We start from the raw sequence: 20,851 nt of genomic DNA, 5'->3' as shown, positions 1-20,851 counted from the left end.
TTTTCTGCCTGTCTGGTATTACCAGTTGAGACGATACTGTATTTGGAACTTGATTTAGCAGTTAATGTAGGAGACAGAATTAAGTTTTACTTTTACTTTTCCACCTCTGGAGAAGGTTTGAGAGGATATTGGAGGTAAGAATTGGTCTTTTGTCATATAAGGTCAATATATGCACTCTATATAATAGAAAGGTATTAATTATTTTAAAAGCAAATTTTGTTTTGCTTTTCATATTTAGTCAAGCTAAAGAATTTCAAAATAAACCTGCACATTTTGGTTTTGTAAATATTTGTAAATAAATCTTATGTTAAAGGACAGGTCAAAATAGAGATTCTTTGTATATTTTTTTCATCTCCTGCTTTTAAGAAAATGAAATTTTCAGGCTTACAGAAAAGTAGAATATTTGTGTAATTTTTTCATGTATTTATTTATTTATTTATTTATTTTTTACACAGGCAGGCACCGGGAATCGAACCCGGGTCCTCTGACATGGCAGGCAAGCATTCTTGCCTGCTGAGCCACCGTGGCCCACCCTCCTTTATTTTTTAACAGCTTTATTGAGATATAATTTCATATACCATGCAGTTCACTTAAAGTGTATGGCTTATCTGGTTTATAGTATTAAGTTTCAGTGCTTTTTAGTATTACTACATTTACCTTTATATGCAGCCATTTTTTTTTTATTAATTAAAAAAAGAATTAACAAAACAATTAGAAATCATTCCATTCTACATGTACAATCAGTAATTCTTAATAACATCACATAGTTGCATATTCATCATTTCTTAGTACATTTGCATCGATTTAGAAAAAGAAATAAAAAGACAACAGAATAAGAATTAAAACAATAATAGAAAGAAAAAAAAAAAACAAAAAACCTATACCTCACATGCAGCTTCATTCAGTGTTTTAACATAACTGCATTACAATTGGGTAGTATTGTGCTGTCCATTTCTGAGTTTTCATATCCAGTCCCGCTGCACAGTCTGTATCCCTTCAGCTCCAATTATCCCTTCTCTTTTTTTTTTTTTTTTAATTAACGGAAAAAAAGAAATTAACCCAACATTTAGAGATCATACCATTCTACATATGCAATCATTAATTCTTAACATCATCACATAGATGCATGATCATCATTTCTTAGTACATTTGCATTGGTTTGGAAGAACTAGCAACATAACCGAAAAAGATATAGAATGTTAATATAGAGAAAAAAATAAAAGTAATAATAGTAAAATCAAAACAAAACAAAACAAAACAAAACAAAAACCTATAGCTCAGATGCAGCTTCATTCAGTGTTTTAACATGATTACTTTACAATTAGGTATTATTGTATGCAGCCATTTTTAAAACATTTTCCTTTATTTTTAACTTATTTTGAAATAATTTCAAGATTACAGAAAAGTTACAAGAATGTTACAAAGAACTTTGGTATAGCCGTTATCCAGATTAAGTGTTTTAACCTTTTTATTGAGGTGTACAATAAACTGCATATATTTAGAGTATATAATTTATAAGTTTTGCCATAGGAGTGCCATTTACATCATTACCACAACCAAGATAATGGTCACCCTCAAAAGCTTCCTTGTGCCCTTTGTGATCCCTTTCTTCCTCCCTTTGTCCCCACACCCATCCCAGGCAACCATTATTTTACTTTCTGTCACTAGAGATTAATTTCTATTTTCTGGAATTTTATGTAAATGGAATCATACAGTACATACTCTTTCTTTCCCTCTGATGTCTTCACTTGGCATAATTATTTTGAGTTTCATTCATGTGAGATTCATATTTAACATCTTGCCACATTCAATTCATCATTCTTTATATATATATATATATATATATATATATAACATGTATATGATATAAGAGATAATGTGCATGTTGAGCACATTTTTCCAAAACTATTTGACAGTAGTTGTATACATCATGCCCTTAATAATGTATATTTCCTGAGAGCAAAGATTTTCTTACAGATCCATAGTATAAATATCAGATTCAGAAAATTGAACACATATACTATTTTTATCTAGTACAATACTTAAACTATTTTCCATATTCCATATTCATCAGTACCCTAGTAATGCTCTATCATAAACAACCTCCTCCATCCCCCCTAAATACAGGATCTAATCCAGGATCATGTTACATGTGTTACATTTAATTGTCATTTTCTTTAATCTTTTATCATGAACACTTCTTTAGTCTTTCATGACATTTATATTTTTGAACAATGCAGTCCAGTTCTATATAAAATGTCCTCCACTTTGTATTTACCTGATATTCCCTCATGATTAAATTTGGGTTATGTGTTTTGGGATGGAATACCACATAAGTGATGTCCTGTTCTCATGGTATCACATCTTTACTTACCTTATTAATCATGTTCATTTTAGTCAGGGTATTGTCTTTTTTTCCCCCTACTAAGTAATTTCTTTTGTAATGAATAGTTTGTGGGGAAATACTTTGAGACTATATAATTATGTCCGTGTATGTTTGAAAGCACTTTTCAGAGTGGTAAAGATATTTATGTATAATTTATTTGAAAGGCCTGTTGAAACTGATTTTGACTGATGATGATAAACTGTTTCCTTTGCAAATACAGTGCCAAGAGAACTATGGCATAATACAAATTGTACAGAGCACAAGAATGAAAAAAGCTAATATTCCCTTTATAGAAACTGTAGAGCGTCCTTCTAAAATTGAAGTGTGAATTTTGTAATCTTTAGTTATTTCTGTAATTTACAGTATAGCTGATAGAAAAGGAGTCTTCACTTTCTCTGCCTGAGACTGTCCTTTTTAAATGGCAAGAGTTTGATCCACTGACAAATTTAGTCCTTTATATTACCTATTTTTACTGCAAGAATTACTTTCTTTTCATTATGAAAATTTCCTGATCTTTCAATTGTACTCTTTCTAGGTGCATCCTTGGGGAACTGTTCACAAAGAAGCCTATTTTTCAAGCCAATCTGGAACTGGCTCAGCTGGAATTGATCAGGTACAGCTATGCATGGGCTCTAGGTGTCTAGATGTGATAGGTAATCTCTTCCTCTAATTTCAATCACTTTTCACTCATTCTGCGAAATGAATTTAATGCTCCGCGTAAGTTTCTTCTCACTCAACCAAGATTGCCACATATTTTGTCATGGATTATAATGTAAAGAAATTATAGTCCACTGAATTTTTATGTCTTACCTTGCATATTTTTTCTTAGCTGTTTATATAAAAGCATGTCATTTTTAGGATAGCTGTTTAATTCTAAGGTTAGATTAGAATTAAACTAATTCAGCAAACATTTATAGAAACTTCTATGCAGCAGATTCTTTTCTCTTTAAACTTTGGAATTCAGAAATAAATAAGATAGGTCTCTGCCCTCAAGCTCAAAATTTAGTAAGGTTAGATCATTATAAAATAGAACCTATAATAGAGGATTTGGGGGAAGTCCTAGGGTTGGAATGAGGTCTGTTTTGTTTTCTAATTTTCAACAAGACTAAAGGGAAGACTACCTCAGGTCATTGTAGACTTTTTTCAAGGTAGTATGTAACTCATAGTATTTATTATGCAGTATTCTCTCAATTATCCGTAGAAATTTCCAGTCTCAGACTTTCTTCTCCTTATTTTCCCTGTTAATATACTGTAGGACAACTTGGTAATAGCTGTTGTATAAGTTACTACTAATTGAACAAAATAATTGGGATTAAGAATGTGTTTTATATAACCAAACATGTGGATCATTTTGGATTATTGTGCCAGTATTTTCTCTTCACTGTCTTGTAACCCATTCCTTCTGCCCTTAATCAATGAGGTCATATTCTGCGTTTCTGCATGCGCTCTAATGTAATAAGCCAAGACTCTTCCGACCCCAGGAGGTAATCATTTCTGCTTATAGAACCTCCAGAATTCATGATGCTGACTCACTCACTTCCTTGTTCTTGCTTTTTGCTTTGTTTTCAGCCGACTCTGTGGTAGCCCTTGTCCAGCTGTGTGGCCTGATGTTATCAAGCTGCCCTATTTCAACACCATGAAACCTAAGAAGCAATATAGGAGGCGTCTACGAGAAGAATTCTCTTTGTGAGTTTGGTCAAAATGTACTTCTAGTTTCTTTATCTGACTGGTGTTGGGACTTGACGTCTTCCTCATCTTGGGAGTTAGTGTTGTCCAAGTTTATTATGACAGCACACTACAGGAAAACATTTTCTTTTTGAAATACATGAGTTTTATCATAGCCCTTTGTCATTTTCTCTTCTTAACAATATACAAATTTTCTCATAGTCCCTTCCATCTTTCTAAAACAAAAAGAGAATGGAAAAAAAAAGAGAGAAAGAGAGAATGGAGCTGCTAGCTTCATTTTTCCTACGTGCATTTTAGCATTTCCTAAATCCTATGTGGGAGCATCTCTGCTTTTTGCATTAGCCAACTCCCAACTTTTTCCACAATTTCACACGAAACTGAAAATGCAAAGACCTTTTAACAAAAGGTTACAGGTTTGAGAACTGTGGGATCATTGTGAACTTGTCCTTTCTGTGTTCCTTTCCACAGCATTCCTTCAGCGGCACTTGATTTACTAGACCACATGCTGACACTAGATCCTAGCAAGCGTTGCACAGCTGAACAAACCCTACAGAGTGACTTCCTTAAAGATGTCGAGCTCAGCAAAATGGCTCCTCCTGAGTAAGTGCTGGTGGCCGCAAAGGGACCCTAAACCTCACCCTAGGCCTCAAGAGATGAGAATAGGTTTTTAAAAGGCACAACAAATGGCCAAGTAAGTCAAAAGCGGAGAGGTATCCTTGAGTGTTATGGTTGATCAGGTTTGTTTTATTGTTTTGTTTTAGCAGGGAATTAGCTGTAATAATGTGAGGTTTAGCTATGATGTGTGTTCTAATTTGATACAAGCTATTCTTTTTCCCTCAGCATACTGCCCTATTCAACTTCTTTGAAAATATTTATTCTAGTTTTTGCCCCTAACCATTCCATATGCTTGAATCCCCTATGTCTATGAAGACCATGTGTATCCCACACTTGCAAAGACAGTTCTAGTTTTAAATAATCTCTAACACTGTCAACTTATGTATCCTGAATTCTGTAGTATCCTCTGGAGTTTTAGACTCTCATCCTGTATCCTGGCAGATAAAGTCTTTTATTTTTTAATTTATCATTGACAGTGTTAAAATTTTCGTGTCAGATTTTTTGGTTATTTTCTTTCCTTAAGAAAGACCGTGGGGCTGGCCACGGTGGCTCAGCAGGCAAGAATGCTTGCCTGCCATGCCAGAGGACCCAGATTGGATTACCGGTGCCTGCCCATGTAAAGAAAAAAAAAATGGACAGGATATTAGTACGTAAGCAGATAGCAACTATACGTCTCATTGTTCCAAAGTAATGTCCAAATTCCTTTACTGCATTCGAATTTTCACAGGTTGAATGTGGCTTGAAATACATAAGCTTTTCACTGAAGTTTGGGTACTCCTATTAATAGAGAGTTTGGGCTGTGTTAATCTTTATTGTTTAAAGGTTTGATCTATTTGGACTTTTTGCATTATTGAGTTTAGGAAAGTCTGAAAATACTCTAAAAGATGTATTTACTAGACCCTACACATAAAAAAGTTGATAGTCAAATTGAAAGTTCAGTGGGCAGAAAGAAGTTTTTGGTCCTCACTGACCAAATATCACAAATTGATCTTACATAGAGATGATTTAATCATGATACACTTACATGGTTCCAAGATTTAAATCACCACCATTCCTCTTTCCTAGATTTTTTTGTAGATGTTAACAAGCCATCCATCTCTGTCCTACTATTTATTCCCAGCCAAAACTTAACCAATGAAGTTCTCCTTTATTCTTGTTATACCAAATAAGAACAGTTATAAGATTTTAAAAATTTGACTAGAATATGGGAGTTTATATAGCAGGAACATGTATTGGATCATCAAGATCCTCATTTCTTACTTTAGAAACCTTTGGGACTTTTGAGTTTTATTTCCGTAGACTATAATTTGTCTTATTATTTTTTTTTTTTTTTTTTTTTTTTTTTTTAAAGAGAAAGGGAGGAAGGGAAGGAAAGACAGAGAGAAGGAAGGAAGGAAGGAAGGAAGAAAGGGAAACATCTTTAAACATTTTCTTGTTTTATTATATTTTGTTTGTTTGTTTGTTTTTTACATGGGCTGGGGCCGGGAATCGAACCGGGGTCCTCCGGCATAGCAGGCAAGCACTCTTGCCCGCTGAGCCACCGCGGCCCGCCCTGTCTTATTATTGATAAATCATTTGTCTTGATTTTTTTTGTACTGCTACTATCATTTACTAACTTTTCTTGTTATTTTTATATTTTCCTTATCCTTCCCATTTCCCACTGCTTTTTGTCTTCCGATTTTAAGTCCTTCTTTCCTCCAGTCACTCACTTCTGCATTCCCATATATATATTTTCCCTCTGTTTTGTCTTTTTCCAGCCTCCCTCATTGGCAAGATTGCCATGAATTGTGGAGCAAAAAACGGCGACGTCAACGACAAAGTGGTATCGTAGTGGAAGAGCCACCTCCATCCAAAGCCTCTCGAAAAGAAACTACCTCAGGGACAAGTGCTGAGCCTGTGAAGAACAGCAGCCCAGCACCACCTCAGCCTGCTCCTAGCAAGTTGGAGCCTGGGACTGGGGATGCAATAGGTCAGTGCTGGGATGGAGCCTTTGTGCTTGTATAGCACATTTTGATAGGCTTTGAAGGTCAAGTACAAGGAGTATGTGTGTGTGTGTCTTTTAGTTTTTAATGATTGAAGCATTAGTAAAGTGATCAGTATGTTCTCATTGTAGAGAGAAAGAAGGAGATAGACCAAGTTTGTAAATGTGGTCCAAGAAACTCTCTGATAGATCATTTTCTTTTTCTGAAATAGGGAATACTGTATCTTAGGCATAAATCAGTGACTTAGGTAAGCCAAATTTAATTTCAGGTTGGTTCACCCATGGCTCTTTAACACACATAATTTGGAACCTTGTTTATTTCAGTTGGATTTGATAAGACCTTTAGAATCTAATCATATTAAATCACATTTGCTAGATGTTGTTAGTTCCATAGACTGTTTGGCCTATATACACCCAAAATTGTTTAATAATGACCTATTATAATGAAATAGTTCTCCTGTAGTACCAACAATTTTTCATAACTACAGATATTCTTTTCTTAATTCTGTTTGCCATTCCTGTCTTCCTGCAGCAGTGGTTCTCAACACTGGCTACACATTAGATTCATCTAGGAAGTTTTAAAAAGAAATACCCAGAAATATTTGCCAGATCTCTAGAGGTGGGGCCTGGGACATCTGAATTTTAGAAACCTCGCTTAGTAATTCTGATGTACAATAAGGGTTGAAAATCAATGACCTAGAAGAATACAAATAAAACAAAATCACTTCTACACACAATGCAGAAATGTTTTAGTTAGTCCTTTTCTTTATAAATGAAAGTGTGAAGAACAACAAACTATCATGGCAAATTGAGGCATGAAAAATGAAACTTCATTCTTTCAGTGTTATAAGTTGCTCTTGCCAGTTGAAGAAGGCAAAGCCCCTTGCCCTAACTGTCCTCTTATGTTGGCTTCACTGTCTCTCCACAGGCCTTGGTGACATCACACAGCAGCTGAATCAAAGTGAATTGGCAGTGTTATTGAACCTGCTGCAGAGCCAGACCGACTTGAGCATCCCTCAGATGGCACAGCTGCTTAACCTCCACTCTAACCCAGAGATACAGCAGCAGCTGGAGGCCCTGAACCAATCCATCAGTGCTCTAACAGAAGCCACTTCCCAGCAGCAGGACTCAGAGCCCATGGCCCCAGAGGAATCTTTGAAGGAAGCACCCCTTGCTCCGGTGGCCCAGGCTTCAGCAGAACAAATGACCCCTGAAGCATCAAGCACACCAGCTGACATGCAGAATATGTTGGCAGTTCTCTTGAGCCAGCTGATGAAAACCCAGGAGCCAGCAGGCAGCCTGGAGGAAAACAACAGTGACAAGAACAGTGGGACACAGGGGCCCCGAAGAACTCCCACAATGCCACAGGAGGAGGCAGCAGGTAAACAGACCGGTCATGAATCTCATTGAGCTCAGGTGCTGTTGATCCTCTTAAAAAAATCTCTTTAACATTTTCTTTTTCACATCAATGGCCTTGATTTCAGTTTTTCTGTAACCTAGTCTACAGGAGAACATAATAGCACCAGTGGTGTATTTCTTGCCTGGTTTCTTTTAGCTAAATCTCAAAGCTTCTCAAAGCACCTTGTATGTACTGATTGTTTTTCCACTTCCTAGAAGGTAGGTAAGTAAACCCCAGTGTTCAAATCAGGAAAATCACAACCATAACATAGTTGGTGATGCATCTTGAACTATTGTGTGTGTCATGGCCAGGTAGTACTAGCACTTAAAAATCCACCTTCCAAGCAAACCATTATCAGATTGTACTTTTTTATCTCTGGTGTAGTGGATGCTAGATACCAAAGTTTTACCTGAAAGATAACAATCAAGAAAACCCTAATAAAATGTCTTGTTAACCTCCTAGAGAATAATTTAAGAATATTTCTAAATATTTCTAAATAATTAACACCATACATTTTCTTTTAAAATAATGGCATATGAAAGTAATTCCTTTTAATCCATATTATTGAAAGGAACAATTGAATTGACCCCAAAGTAGGAAGTTAGTATTATATAAAAAAAGAGAAAATCTTGAGGGGGGAAGGTATATGTTATGCCCTGGTTTCACATGATACAGCATGAAATTTATTTGAGGATAAAGAAGTTTAAATTCTCTATAATCAATTATGATTTATAGGCTCTTTGCAAAGTATTTACCTATCTGAAAGGGTTTTCAACTCCTTGGACATTTTCACTATGAAAATAGAAATCATTTGTCTATCAAGACCCAATGGAATTAGGGAATAATGAGAAGGGGGCAAGGGCTGATGAAGTACACTGACCTTCAACTTTAGGGTCCTGCGTCAACATTTCATATGGGATAGTGCAGAAAATATATGCCAGTTTCTGCTGGTTTAGCATCAAATACATAAGCTAATTTTCAAATGTAAACCATGTAAAAACTGTAAGATTGTATAAATAATTAACCCCCTAATTTTACAGATAGCACAGCTCAGGGAATTTAAGCAAGCCTGTTTATGGTTCCAATGCTGATAATTGTCAGAGGTAGAACTAGAAGTTGTATACTTGTATTTCTTAATTCACTTTGCTACTCTAGTGTCATGCTGATTCCAGTTGTGTTTAAGAGTTTCCAAGATGTAGAATAACAGAAAACTAATCTAGAAGTAATACAGGTATAACTTGTCTCACCCTACCTCCCCCCCCAAAAAAACCTCAGTTCTTATCAAAATACCTGAAAAAAGTGGTTCAAATGAAGTACCATAATGACTGAAAGAAATTTACCTAGTAAAGGAGCCAAAAAGCTATCAACCAAATGGTAAAATTTAATTAAAATGTAAGGCCTGCCCTGTGGCCTGAAATTGTTGAATTTGCTTTTCAGAGGCACTACCCTGATTGTTGCCATCACCCCTGGATTATCCAGTTAGTATCTCTATTCTATCTGCTGTCTTGCTTTCCCCCTGCTGCCTCTTATTTGGCCATTTAGCTGTTCATTAACACTTCCACCAGAGGGCAGATTGGATAAACCAGAGAAGGTGAAAGTAGCAGTTTGGCTACTGTACTTGGGAAAAGGTGGTTGTTGAAATCCAGTGAGTCAAATGAAGTTTTTAAGTTATTTGAACATTTTATTAATACCTCCCTCCATTAGTGCAGACTGTTAAGGATTGGTAATATTGTTAACATCTTTATTATAACAGTATCATTTATAAAAATGTGATCTTTGTAATTCCTTTAAGAAGTTTTATTGATCTTAGTTAAGTGGTTCTTTATAATTCATCTGTGTTGCTACTTTGGAATAGAGTTTTCATCCCCTTATACATGTGAAATAATTTGAAAAGGTGACTTGAGCTCAAGAATTAGTTCTATTGAAACATAATTAGGTTGTTTACATAGAAGTCAAAATATGTGAAAAGTGGTATAGCGGTAAAAATATAAGTTTAGATTTGCCAAATTTTGCAGTTAGGCATTCTTAAAGTTGTTTGCCCTCCATCTTACAAAAATCCTGGTGTCCATTTCATGTATAGTCCAAAAAATACTTTTAAAAATAATTGGTACTGTGATCGTCTTATATAGAAAGATATGTTTCTGTAATGACAGAAAAAGGCTCTGAAATCTATAGTGTTTGTAGTACACTTACCCTTTCTTTTTCAGGGTATCTACTCTTCAAGTTGTGAATTTTCCATGACAAATTTTTTTGTCCTTAAACTCATTTTCCCCTGCCAACCATCCAATCAGCCAGCAAGTGATTTGTGTGCTGTATATAGGGTGACCAACTCATCCTGGGACTATACCAATTTAAAAATGGAAGGTCCACAACCTGGGAAGCCCCTCAGTCCTGGGCAAACAGAGATGGTTGGTCAACCTACATGCATACTATACAGAACACTAGACTTCATCCTTCCACTGCACAATCTTACAATTTTGTGGTGTTTTCAGAGCGCTTTCATCTGCATGCTCAGGAAATGTAAACTTAACTTTATTGATTTTCTTTGCAAAATATAATTAAGGTAAATTTGCTACTAAAATATCTAATTATGACAAAATATTTTTTGACTTGTCTGGGTAATACCTTCACAAGTTCAGATAATGAAGAATTGACATTTAAAAATATGCTTTCATAGGGAACAGAAATATTGTTCATTTGGAAAATATCCCAAAACAGTGAACCTTTTCTTCAGGATAACCCTCATCTCTCTAAAGGCGCTATTCTAATTGTACTTTTGTCACAGTGGTTTTGTGTATCTTCAAATTCATGTCATTTTACATCTTTCCTCTCCTGCCAGGAGTTCATTGAGACAACAGTTGCCAGGCTTAGGCAAATTAGCCAGCAGTGGGGAAAAAAGTCTGGACAGTGGTTCTTCATGAACACTTTCATACACAAAGATCTTTGAAAAGACAGAGTGTGATGTTGGTTCAATACATTTTTAATATTCCATTCTTGTCAATGTCTCCAAGATAAATAGATGTTAATTAACTGCCCATTCTACATGACACTAGGGGTTTAGTAATTTTTTCCATAGCATGGAAAAAATGCAGGCAGTAGGAAAACAAAATAGAAAATAGATTTAGTCTTTATAATTACTTTAACATAGAAAGCTGAATGACAGTATGGTGGCTAATATCCCTTTCTTCAGAATGTGATTGTGGGGGGGGGATACTTAGGTTGCGAGAAACAGGTGTATATTTATACATGACGGTAATGAAAGATTTTTGCTTTATTTCATCTCTCCTGTGTATTCTTTAAGTTCTATTTCAGGTTATATCATCATTAAACTTTTTGTAAAATGTATTAGCAAAGTCTATACAAGGTCTACTGTTGTACAGCAAGATTATGTCCTAGAATTGTGACCACAGCATGTGTATTGTTCCCTTTCATCTTCCTTCTTTCTACTTTACTTTCATTAATGTTTTGATCCAACAGCAAAAAGATGCGGGGAGGGGGGACTGCCAACAGCCTACATGTTAGAATACTTCCTTAAGGAAGGAGATGGAGGAAATCTCCTCAAACAAAATTCAGGACAATAATCTTTTTACATGCGCTGTTAGACCTAGAATGCAACTGTTTTACTTTTTAATCACTTGAATTTATTTATAAATTGCAATTTCTGGTCCCAAGATTTTATTCTTTATATATCTGATTACATGTATTGATATTTGTTTATGTTGGGCAGTGTGTGTGTGTGTGTGTTTATAATCACATGTGATTTTTAAGATGGTGTTTAAAAGAAGTAACCCTTCCACAGCATGTCCTCCTCACATTCTTCCACCAGAGAAGAGGCCCCCTGAACCCCCTGGACCTCCACCGCCGCCACCTCCACCCCCTCTGGTTGAAGGCGATCTTTCCAGCGCCCCCCAGGAGTTGAACCCAGCCGTGACAGCCGCCTTGCTGCAACTTTTATCCCAGCCTGAAGCAGAGCCTCCTGGCCACCTGCCACATGAGCACCAGGCCTTGAGACCAATGGAGTACTCCACCCGACCCCATCCAAACAGGACTTATGGAAACACTGATGGGCCTGAAACAGGGTTCAGTGCCACTGACACTGATGAACGCAACTCTGGTCCAGCCCTGACAGAATCCCTGGCCCAGACCCTGGTGAAGAACAGGACCTTCTCAGGCTCTGTGAGCCACCTTGGGGAGTCCAGCAGTTACCAGGGCACAGGGTCAGTGCAGTTCCCAGGGGACCAGGACCTTCGATTTGCTAGGGTCCCCTTAGCATTGCACCCAGTGATCGGGCAACCATTCCTGAAGGCTGAGGGAAGCAGCAACTCTGTGGTTCATGCAGAGACCAAATTGCAAAACTATGGGGAGCTGGGGCCAGGAACCATTGGGGCCAGCAGCTCAGGAGCAGGCCTTAACTGGGGGTCCCCAGCTCAGGCTTCTGCTTATGGAAAACTCTATCGGGGGCCTACGAGAGTCCCGCCAAGAGGGGGAAGAGGGAGAGGAGTTCCTTACTAACCCAGAGACTTCATTGTCCTGAAAGACTCCTCCCCTATCCATCCTTCCATCCTGTCCTCTGAACCTTTAATGAAATCATTTGCCAGAGCGAGGTAATCATCTGCATTTGGCTACTGCAAAGCTATCCGTTGTATTCCTTGCTCACTTGCTACTAGCAGGCGACTTACAAAATAATGATGTCGACACCAGTTCCCCTGGATGGGCTATAGCCAGAAAATTTACTTCAATTCTACCTAGTAGACATAAGTAGAGAGTACAGAGAGGGTCATTAATTTGAAAAGTCAATGTTTTATTAGCTCATTGCCTGCATTTCCTCAGAAGAGAGAGAACAGTTTCAGTTTTGAGATGAGATGACTGGGAGAGGCTCTCTTTATGTTTTTAAAGTTTTGGGTTTTTTATTTTATTTTATTGGTTTTTCTTTTTTATTTTAATATAGAGCTTTTGTGGGTTTTTTTGTTTTGTTTTGTTTTTAAGAGATTAGTGTTCACAAAATTTGAGCTGCTCTTAGACTTTTGCTCTAAGGGAAATGAATGACCTGGCTGAGTTAAATAAATGTTTCCTTCCTCTCCACCATCTCATGTTTTTGCTTTTAAGCGATTTTTTTCCCCATTGAGCATCTTGAACATACCTTTTTCCAAATAAATTACTCGTTCTTCAAATTTGCTCCACTTTGACAAAAGGCATGCTTAGTCTCCCTGCACATAAAGCAGGTTGTAGAAAGTGGTGCTCTTGGGCAAGTAGGTAGACTTTACCCCATCTCCCAACTCTTTCCTTTTTGCCCCATCTTGATAAAGGTTTTTCCTCTCTCCTTCTCTTTTCCTGTCTCCCTCGCTCTCTCTTTTTTTCTTTCTTTTTTTTTTTTTGAGGCATTTGTTTGGAAAAAATTAATCGTTGAGATGCCCAAGAACTTGGGATAATCCTTCACCTTTTTTGAAATAAAGGAAAGGAAATTCAACTCCTACATTGTTCTCTGTAACTTTTCAATTCCAAAATGTTTTTTTTGTTTTTTGTTTTTTAAACCATGTTCTGATGGGGAAGTTGATTTGTAAATGAGGACAGCCTAGGACTTTGCTGCTGATTTGGAGTTAGAGGTGATACCTCCATACCTAGAAGGCTAATAAGAGCAGTGAGCATATTGTTTACACTTGTGTTTTTATGTCAAAAACAAACTTTCAGACAGAGCGTTGTAATATTGTCAAAGAGGAAGAGAAAAGTCATCCTGAAAATACATGGAAATACAACTTCGTTTGGTGGGGGGGGTGTTTTTCTGAAGATATATCAATACCTGATATCTTTTTAAAAAAATAACTTTAAAAGAGTAGACCATGACAAAGAACAGTATTGACATATACACATCCCAGCATGTATATCTTGCCAATTCTTAAAGGAATTTTTCTTCTGAGGGGTTTGGCTTTTATTTCAGTATTGGTAAAAGAGTTAAATTATGGCTTCCTGGGAAAAACTTTGCCTTATCACAAACAGGAAATGGGAAGGAAAAGGCTCTCAAGGTGGGATAATTTGGGAGGCATCTCATTCTGGCTTCCAATTCTGTGTGAGTACCAGCATACAGAGTGTTTTAAAAGCAGATGCACACTCATATAAAGTAACTGCGCAGACTTAGACTTCAAAACAAGTTAGCCCCCTTTTACAAAAAAAAGGCAAACATGCTTCAGCACTTGGAGAATAGTTTTCAGAATTCAGTGAAGGTTTGTGTTTCAATGCCAAGTTCATATATAAAAAATAAATTTTAAGAGAAAGTGCACTAATAAAAAGAAAATCTTTAAAGAAATGGAAGAAGAACCCTCTTCAGATACTTACATGAAGACTCTTTTCCCCTGCTACTGAAATAGGTAGATAACTGGTGTGTGTATTTCTTTATTATTCTCTAGTTTTTGGTCTGGCCTTGCCCTAAGGGCCAAACATTGATTAGAAAGAGAACCATCTAACCATTTTGGCCTTGATGGCATTTTGTACCAGTGTGTCCAATCAGATTTGCTAGGCTCACTGAGATGATACTAGTAAATTGCATTAAAGTTCATCTGACCTTCTGTCTGTTGACTTTTTAGTCCTCAGATACGGGCCTTTGTATTTTAGAATATTTATATTTGAGGCATTTGGCCCCATTCTCTCCTGTTTTTGATTAATGAACCTAAGCCTGAGATACTTTCATAAGTATCTGTTCATTGAAAAATTGTTTTTTCCCATCACATATGAATAAAATTCTCTGTATGTTTTCATTGTATTTTGGTTATCAGTAATCATCAATAATGTTTTTCTTTCCCCCCTCTTACCCCTTATTTTAATTATGCCAGATATTCTTATTAATATACCTAAGCCTCCATTCATCCATCTCCACTAGGGAAGGGGGTGAGTGTATGTGTGCGTGTGTGTATGTGTGTGTATGGTCCCCATCTCACCCCTACACCCATTTTGGAAGTCTAAAGAGAAAAAAGTTTTTTTTAATTTGACTTTCTAAAAGCAGAGGAAAAAGACACTTAAATATCCTGGAATCTGTGGAGGAAGAAAAGGTATTCGTTAAATTTTCAGCTATATTATCTATACACATGATGAAACTAAAGGTTTGGCAGAATTTCAACTTGACTATTAGAAAATTACAAACCCAGTAAATTTAATTCCACTCAAAAGTGGTTTTGTTCTGTTTTGTTGTAATTATTATACCATGGGAGATATTAAGTCTATTAAATACATTATTTTGAACAGATGAGAAATCTGATTCTTTTCATGAATGAGATGCAAAACTGGTTTGACCAGGTTCATTTTTTGTGGTTTTGAAAAGAAATTTACTTGGCCCAGTTACCTTAGTATTTCCTTCAACTCATAGGAACAAAAGGATTTCTAAATGAGAACAGATGTATATGTTTTAAGGAGAGCAGTTAGCACAAATTTGTAAGTAGGATTTCTGTTAGCTTATGCCTTAGACATCGCCCAACCACTTGTATGTGTGTGTATATATATATAATATGCCTATAAAGTTACAGTGCTAAAATGGTTACCAGCAGGTTTTGAGAGAGAATGCTGCATCAGAAAAGTGTCAGTTGCCACCTCATTCCTCCTGATTTAGGTTCCTGACACTGTATTCCTTTCTCTCTCTTGTTTATGCCCCCCCATCGGGTGTACCTTGTCTGTGTACAGATATTTTGTAATATATTAAATTTTCTTTGAGTTTATAAAAATGGAAAGTGGAGATTGGAAAATTAAATATTTCCTGTTACTATACCACTTTTGCTCCATTGCATTTACTTCTTAATCTTTACCCTCTGAGCAGATCTGATCATGTTTAAAGGGGATTTTTCCTCCACTTTATATTAGAAGCTTTCTGTCTCAGAATCACTGTAGACGTGTAAACTATTAGGAAAAAAAAAAGAGTTTACAGGGTTTGAAGAGGTACTTAGCATTAGACTAAGAGAGAACAAAAAAGTTGGTGGCGAAACCATAAGATGTGTTTTTTTTTTAAAGTGGAAAACAATTACACAAGTATGCCGGGTCATCAGAGGAGTTGAGCTTCATATACCCTGACTTCTGATAGATGTGAGTGGGTTTGAGCTCAACTACCATCAAAGCAAGTCGGTAAGAGGCTGTTGAAACTCAAAGGATAGTCTCAGACCAGACCACCACCCCAACTCCTTAGTTCCCATGTTATTGAGTCAGCATAGAAATTAGTGTCCATTGCTCTGTTAAGATTTCTTGATGCTTTGCCTGTACTGAAGGTGAATCAAAAGTGTTTGGGTAGGGCAGGTGATGGTGGTGCCCTGGCAGAGTTCTTGCCTGCCATGCCAGAGACCCGGGTTCGATTCCCGGTGCCTGCCCATACAAAAATATATATATATTTGGGTAAAATCCCTATTATCTCCATAATCTTTCCCATCCCCACCTAAGAAGAGAATTCCTTTCCCTTCCCTTTCATGGTTTAGAACATTGAGGATTAAATTTCCTTTGTAGTGTGTGCTGCAGTCCTGCTACTTATGACATAAGTAGACAGAGAAGGAGCAGATAAAACCCATCAGGAGACACAAAAGAAGAGGGAAGATAGGTATCTGGAAGTTTGAGTGGAGTGAGTGGTCATATAATGTTAAGGTGTACACCAGAACAAAGGGAATTAGGAAGAAGCTGAATTTAAAAATGGTGACTAATGAGAGTTGCCAACCTGTCTTTGAATCCCCGAAGTTTAAGTATGGTATTCCCTTCCCTGTGGACTAAGTCATCTCTGCTCAGAAGGAAAATGAAGAGCTCAGGATTGTTCCAATTCCTGGAATCTTGTGTTCCTAATTTGTGTTCAGAGAAAAGAAATTAAATTTAGGTCTTTATTTGCAAATTCATGATTAGTGTGAACCTCAACCTATTAGAGAATATTGTTTATAAGCACTGACTTTTACATTCTGTGCCTAATGGCTAAGGACCTAGCTAACCTGGAATTGATCATGCTCAAGGTCATTTCTGACTAGAAGCCTTAATGCTCAGTACCTGAATTTCTTAGGCACTGTCTTTCCCTGGACAAGTATCCTTAACTATATGGTAAGGTTAATGCTTCAAGGAAGTTGACAGTTAAGTCTCTTGGTACTGAACTGGGATTTCCATTGTCATTAAAGATTACTCCCTAGCTATAGAGATATACGGACTTCTCTGCTCACAACTTAGTCATACTGCAGGGCTAGGTGGAATGGGAGTGAGGGGTTCCTAAGTAAGCAAATAATCATTCAAGAGAAAGGCAGAACTACTGGTCTTCAGATTGGGCTGAGAGGGAAGGTGAGAATTTTTGGACACTTGTTAGTTTTGCTGCCCAGTTGTGGCATTTTTTCATCTATTGGGGCATCTTTAGCCTTGGAAATACAAGATAAGTGGGAGCTGTATTCAAGCCAAGGTTGACAGTCTCTGGGAAAAGTTGACATCTGGAGGAATTGCCAGTGGTACTGGACTATTCCTCACCATGTACAGCTGTCTACATATCTTATCCACCCACTTTTTTTTTTTCCTGCTTTCTTCCCACTCACCACCCAACCCCCATGCTAACAGATATTGATTGCTTAACCCTGCTGGGTATTTAGAGTTATTGTTGTTACATGGTTTTGAATGGTAATGAGAGGCAATCAGGAAGAAAAGGGTCCATCCAGATCCTCAACTTACAGGGAAGGGGCAAAAGAGAAATCAAAGGAACCATACATAATGCTAAGAGCTATGAAAGGAATTTGTGTGGTGTACAAGAGATCCTGAGGCCGAGTTAGGTAAGGCAAGGAGTCATCTTTCAGTCTTCTTGCCTCCCTTCTTTCAACCTTCACCTCTACATCCCCTCCTCCATATCCTGACACTGTTGCTTTTGCTGATGACATTTCTAAGCTCAGTTGCAAGTGGTGTCTGGGAAGTAAAGCTTGGTGAAACGGGGACGCTGCTATCCCTGAGAAAGCAGAGGACTGCTTTGATGCCCTGGTGATTAGTGACTAGGAGCCAAAACTGGCTTTGGCCACTGGATTTTTCTGTATCTCTGTTTCAGAAATGACTAATCCAAGGCTGAGAGAAAGAAGCTGATAAGGAGTTAGTCTTTAATACCCTTTTGATGAGATGGGTGGGCAGATAGTGAAATTTTCTCAGTATTCAGGCCTCATCTATAGCATACTTCTCTGAAATAAGAGGTAATGGCCATGAAGTCAGTTCACTTAGATACAGGTTTCTAGGACCTGGAAATAGATGGAAACTTTGAATGTTTCTCTGGCATGATTGTAAACTAAGGATAGTGTTGCTAGCTCTAAAGGAATGAAAGACATTTTATCCAAGCCAGCCTTCCCTGAGGGAGGCAAGACGGAAAGACCTTAAAGAGGCCACCATGTAGCTGTAAGAGCTAAGTGAAGAGCAAAGCCTGGGTGTCTTTCTGCTACCTGAGGAGTCTATCTGATGGGTTGCCACTAGGAGAAGAAACTTCTCCCTCCTGGGTTTCAGAACTACAGCAGGGCTTGATGAAGGACACACTTGGTGACCATCAGCTTGTAGACAACCATCATCACCAAGGCTGATAGAATTTTGAATGCTTTGGCCCTGGAAACGAGGCTGAATTGAAAGACTTAGAGAAAGCTTAGGAGCCTGCCCTTTTATAAATTAGGGAACTTCCAAGTTTGGCCCTGCACTAATATTCACAATTTCTGTTAGGAGACCAAAGGTCTCATATAAAATGAAATAATACAAAAAAGAGGTGGGAAATAAGGATTCTGCAGGAGAACTAGAGCAGGCTGCAGAAAAGTCTTAGAGTATACTTGCTTATAAAGAAGAGATAATAATAGGGAATTGATGGAAAAATTATGGGCATCCAAGAATTCCCCTTGATTACAATAGTGTTACCTTTGGGGCTGGAGAATGAGCCCAGAACTGTTAGGCTGGGAGATGCTATGAAGACAGATTTTCCCTAGGAAGTTAGACTATACTCATATAGGAACAATTGCTTAGCACTATTATCTGCCTAGTTCAAGAGTGCAATTCAGGGATAAAGAGGGAATGACAAGGATGCATCATGTTAAAATGTTTTTTGTGGGGTTTTTTTGGAGTTTTAAAACTCCTGCAAGTGGCTTTGTGTATTTTAGGTCAACCTTGAAACTCATTCTCCCCCCTCATTTTAGGTTCATGCATAGGCTAAACATACAAGAGCAAGTAAACCAGAACATGTAAGTTACAAACTGCTACATAGAAGCAGTAGAGTTTGTATAGTTGGGTGTCCTCTTTGGACAATGAAAAACAGGCTCAGAAAGTTGAGAAATTTGTAGTGTTGTGAGAAAGAAGGGGAAAGAGACAGCAAACTATCATTTGCTGGGTGGCTACTATGTGTCAGGCTCTGTGCTAAATGCTTTGCATTTATTATCTTGATTCTTAAGCACCTAGAGGCTCAGGGATGGAAAAAAAATAGCTAACCTTCCTCTAGGCAAATCCTTTTAATTATCCTGGAGTAATATATGTGGTGGGCCACTTTTTCCTCCCTAGCAACACAGGGCTAACCAGAGGAAGTGAAGAGTCAGCATATGAGAGTGAGGTTAATCTGTGAAAGTACCAAACAGTGAAAGAGACTCGTGCATAACTTCTCTGTCCCTAGAGACCTGCTAAAATATGATGTTTAGAGGTAGGCCAGAGCCTGGGCTGGGAACAGATTATTATTGGCTCTGAAATTGATTTTTGTTCTAGAAAATCAGGTCATGGGTAGAGAATATAGGATTAATTTTAGAAATAGGGAACAAAATGAGGCTTCTCGTTCTAGGATGTCTTCAAAGAAAATCGTGTTTATATCCTATGAATAAACTTCTATCAGGGAGGTAAACAAAATCATTTGATGACCATGCTTGTTTTGGTGTTTCGTGTTTTGCTTTGTTTTATAACACACTTTGAAGTTAAACTAAATTTGTAATTTTGAAAAGACTCAGTGCCAAATTCAGGATTGGTAGGGACACGTGGTTGTGTGAAAACTGACAAGTGAGTATGATTGTGTTCCTCATAGTTGTTTTATGTGACTTCTCAGGCATTACACCATTTGGTGGCCAGAAATAATACCATTAGGTGTATCCCATCATAGCAGAGTCTTGACCTGAGAACAGGGCAACCTCTGGAAGAAGAAGATTGAGGAAAGTCCTATCCTTAGGAATCTTTTAGGTCTAGTGAGAGAGACAAGTCTTGTACTTAGGTGGGGAGTGGGGAACTGGTACTGCAAGTCAGTCCATTAATGCAGGTTATAAAATAGTACCCTAATACAGAGGGAGCTAAAGCAAATAAATGATCAGAAAAAGTTGAGTTAATCAGAAAAGATTCTTTGAAGATAATGGAGAAAGAAGACATGGAGCAGAAGAGAGGAAGTCAAGCAGAGGGAGAAAACACATGGAAGAAACTCATGGGAACAGAGAGCTGTGAATGGACTAGCAAGAGCGGTACCTGAAAGGAAAATTAGGAAATGAAGATGGAGGAGCAATCTTGTGAGCCTGAATGGGGAATTGGAATTTGACTTGGTGAGCAATAACAGGGAATGATGAGATGAAAATGATGTTGGAAACTTGCAACTGTACTAGGTCAAGGAAGTAGGAAGGCTAGCTAATATATTTTTGTTCTCATGTCTCTTGACATGAGACAGAGGGTTTGCCTGCACTAGAATGGGAGAGTGGGAATCAGAAAAGAGGTGTGTCTATAGAAATTAGCAAATCTTGGGCATAGTTTGGATGTAAGGGGAGGAATAAAAGGTAGTGACCCTAGGACATATTTGTGCTGTCGACAGTGAGAAGAGCTTGGAAAGTGG

General features: G+C 37.5%; 1 protein-coding gene across 3 annotated transcripts in view; it reads left to right on the top strand.

Annotated features, from left to right (window-relative positions):
- Positions 1-13,152, top strand: part of CDK12 (cyclin dependent kinase 12) — a 39,443-nt gene extending 26,291 nt beyond the window's left edge. For 2 of the 3 annotated variants that reach the window (XM_077164540.1, XM_077164539.1), the window contains exons 9-14: positions 2,922-2,999; positions 3,956-4,072; positions 4,541-4,672; positions 6,445-6,656; positions 7,597-8,049; positions 11,867-13,152. In XM_077164540.1, coding sequence (XP_077020655.1) covers positions 2,922-2,999; positions 3,956-4,072; positions 4,541-4,672; positions 6,445-6,656; positions 7,597-8,049; positions 11,867-12,579 — 1,705 coding nt within the window. In that variant the 3' untranslated portion in view covers positions 12,580-13,152. The remainder of the gene's footprint in view (positions 1-2,921; positions 3,000-3,955; positions 4,073-4,540; positions 4,673-6,444; positions 6,657-7,596; positions 8,050-11,866) is intronic. The other variant, XM_077164541.1, reaches the window with a different exon arrangement.
- The last annotated feature ends 7,699 nt before the right edge of the window (positions 13,153-20,851 follow it).

Source organism: Tamandua tetradactyla, chromosome 6 (assembly GCF_023851605.1).
Source record: "Tamandua tetradactyla isolate mTamTet1 chromosome 6, mTamTet1.pri, whole genome shotgun sequence".
Lineage (NCBI taxonomy): Eukaryota > Metazoa > Chordata > Mammalia > Pilosa > Myrmecophagidae > Tamandua > Tamandua tetradactyla.
This window is presented reverse-complemented; position numbering and strand designations above follow the sequence as displayed.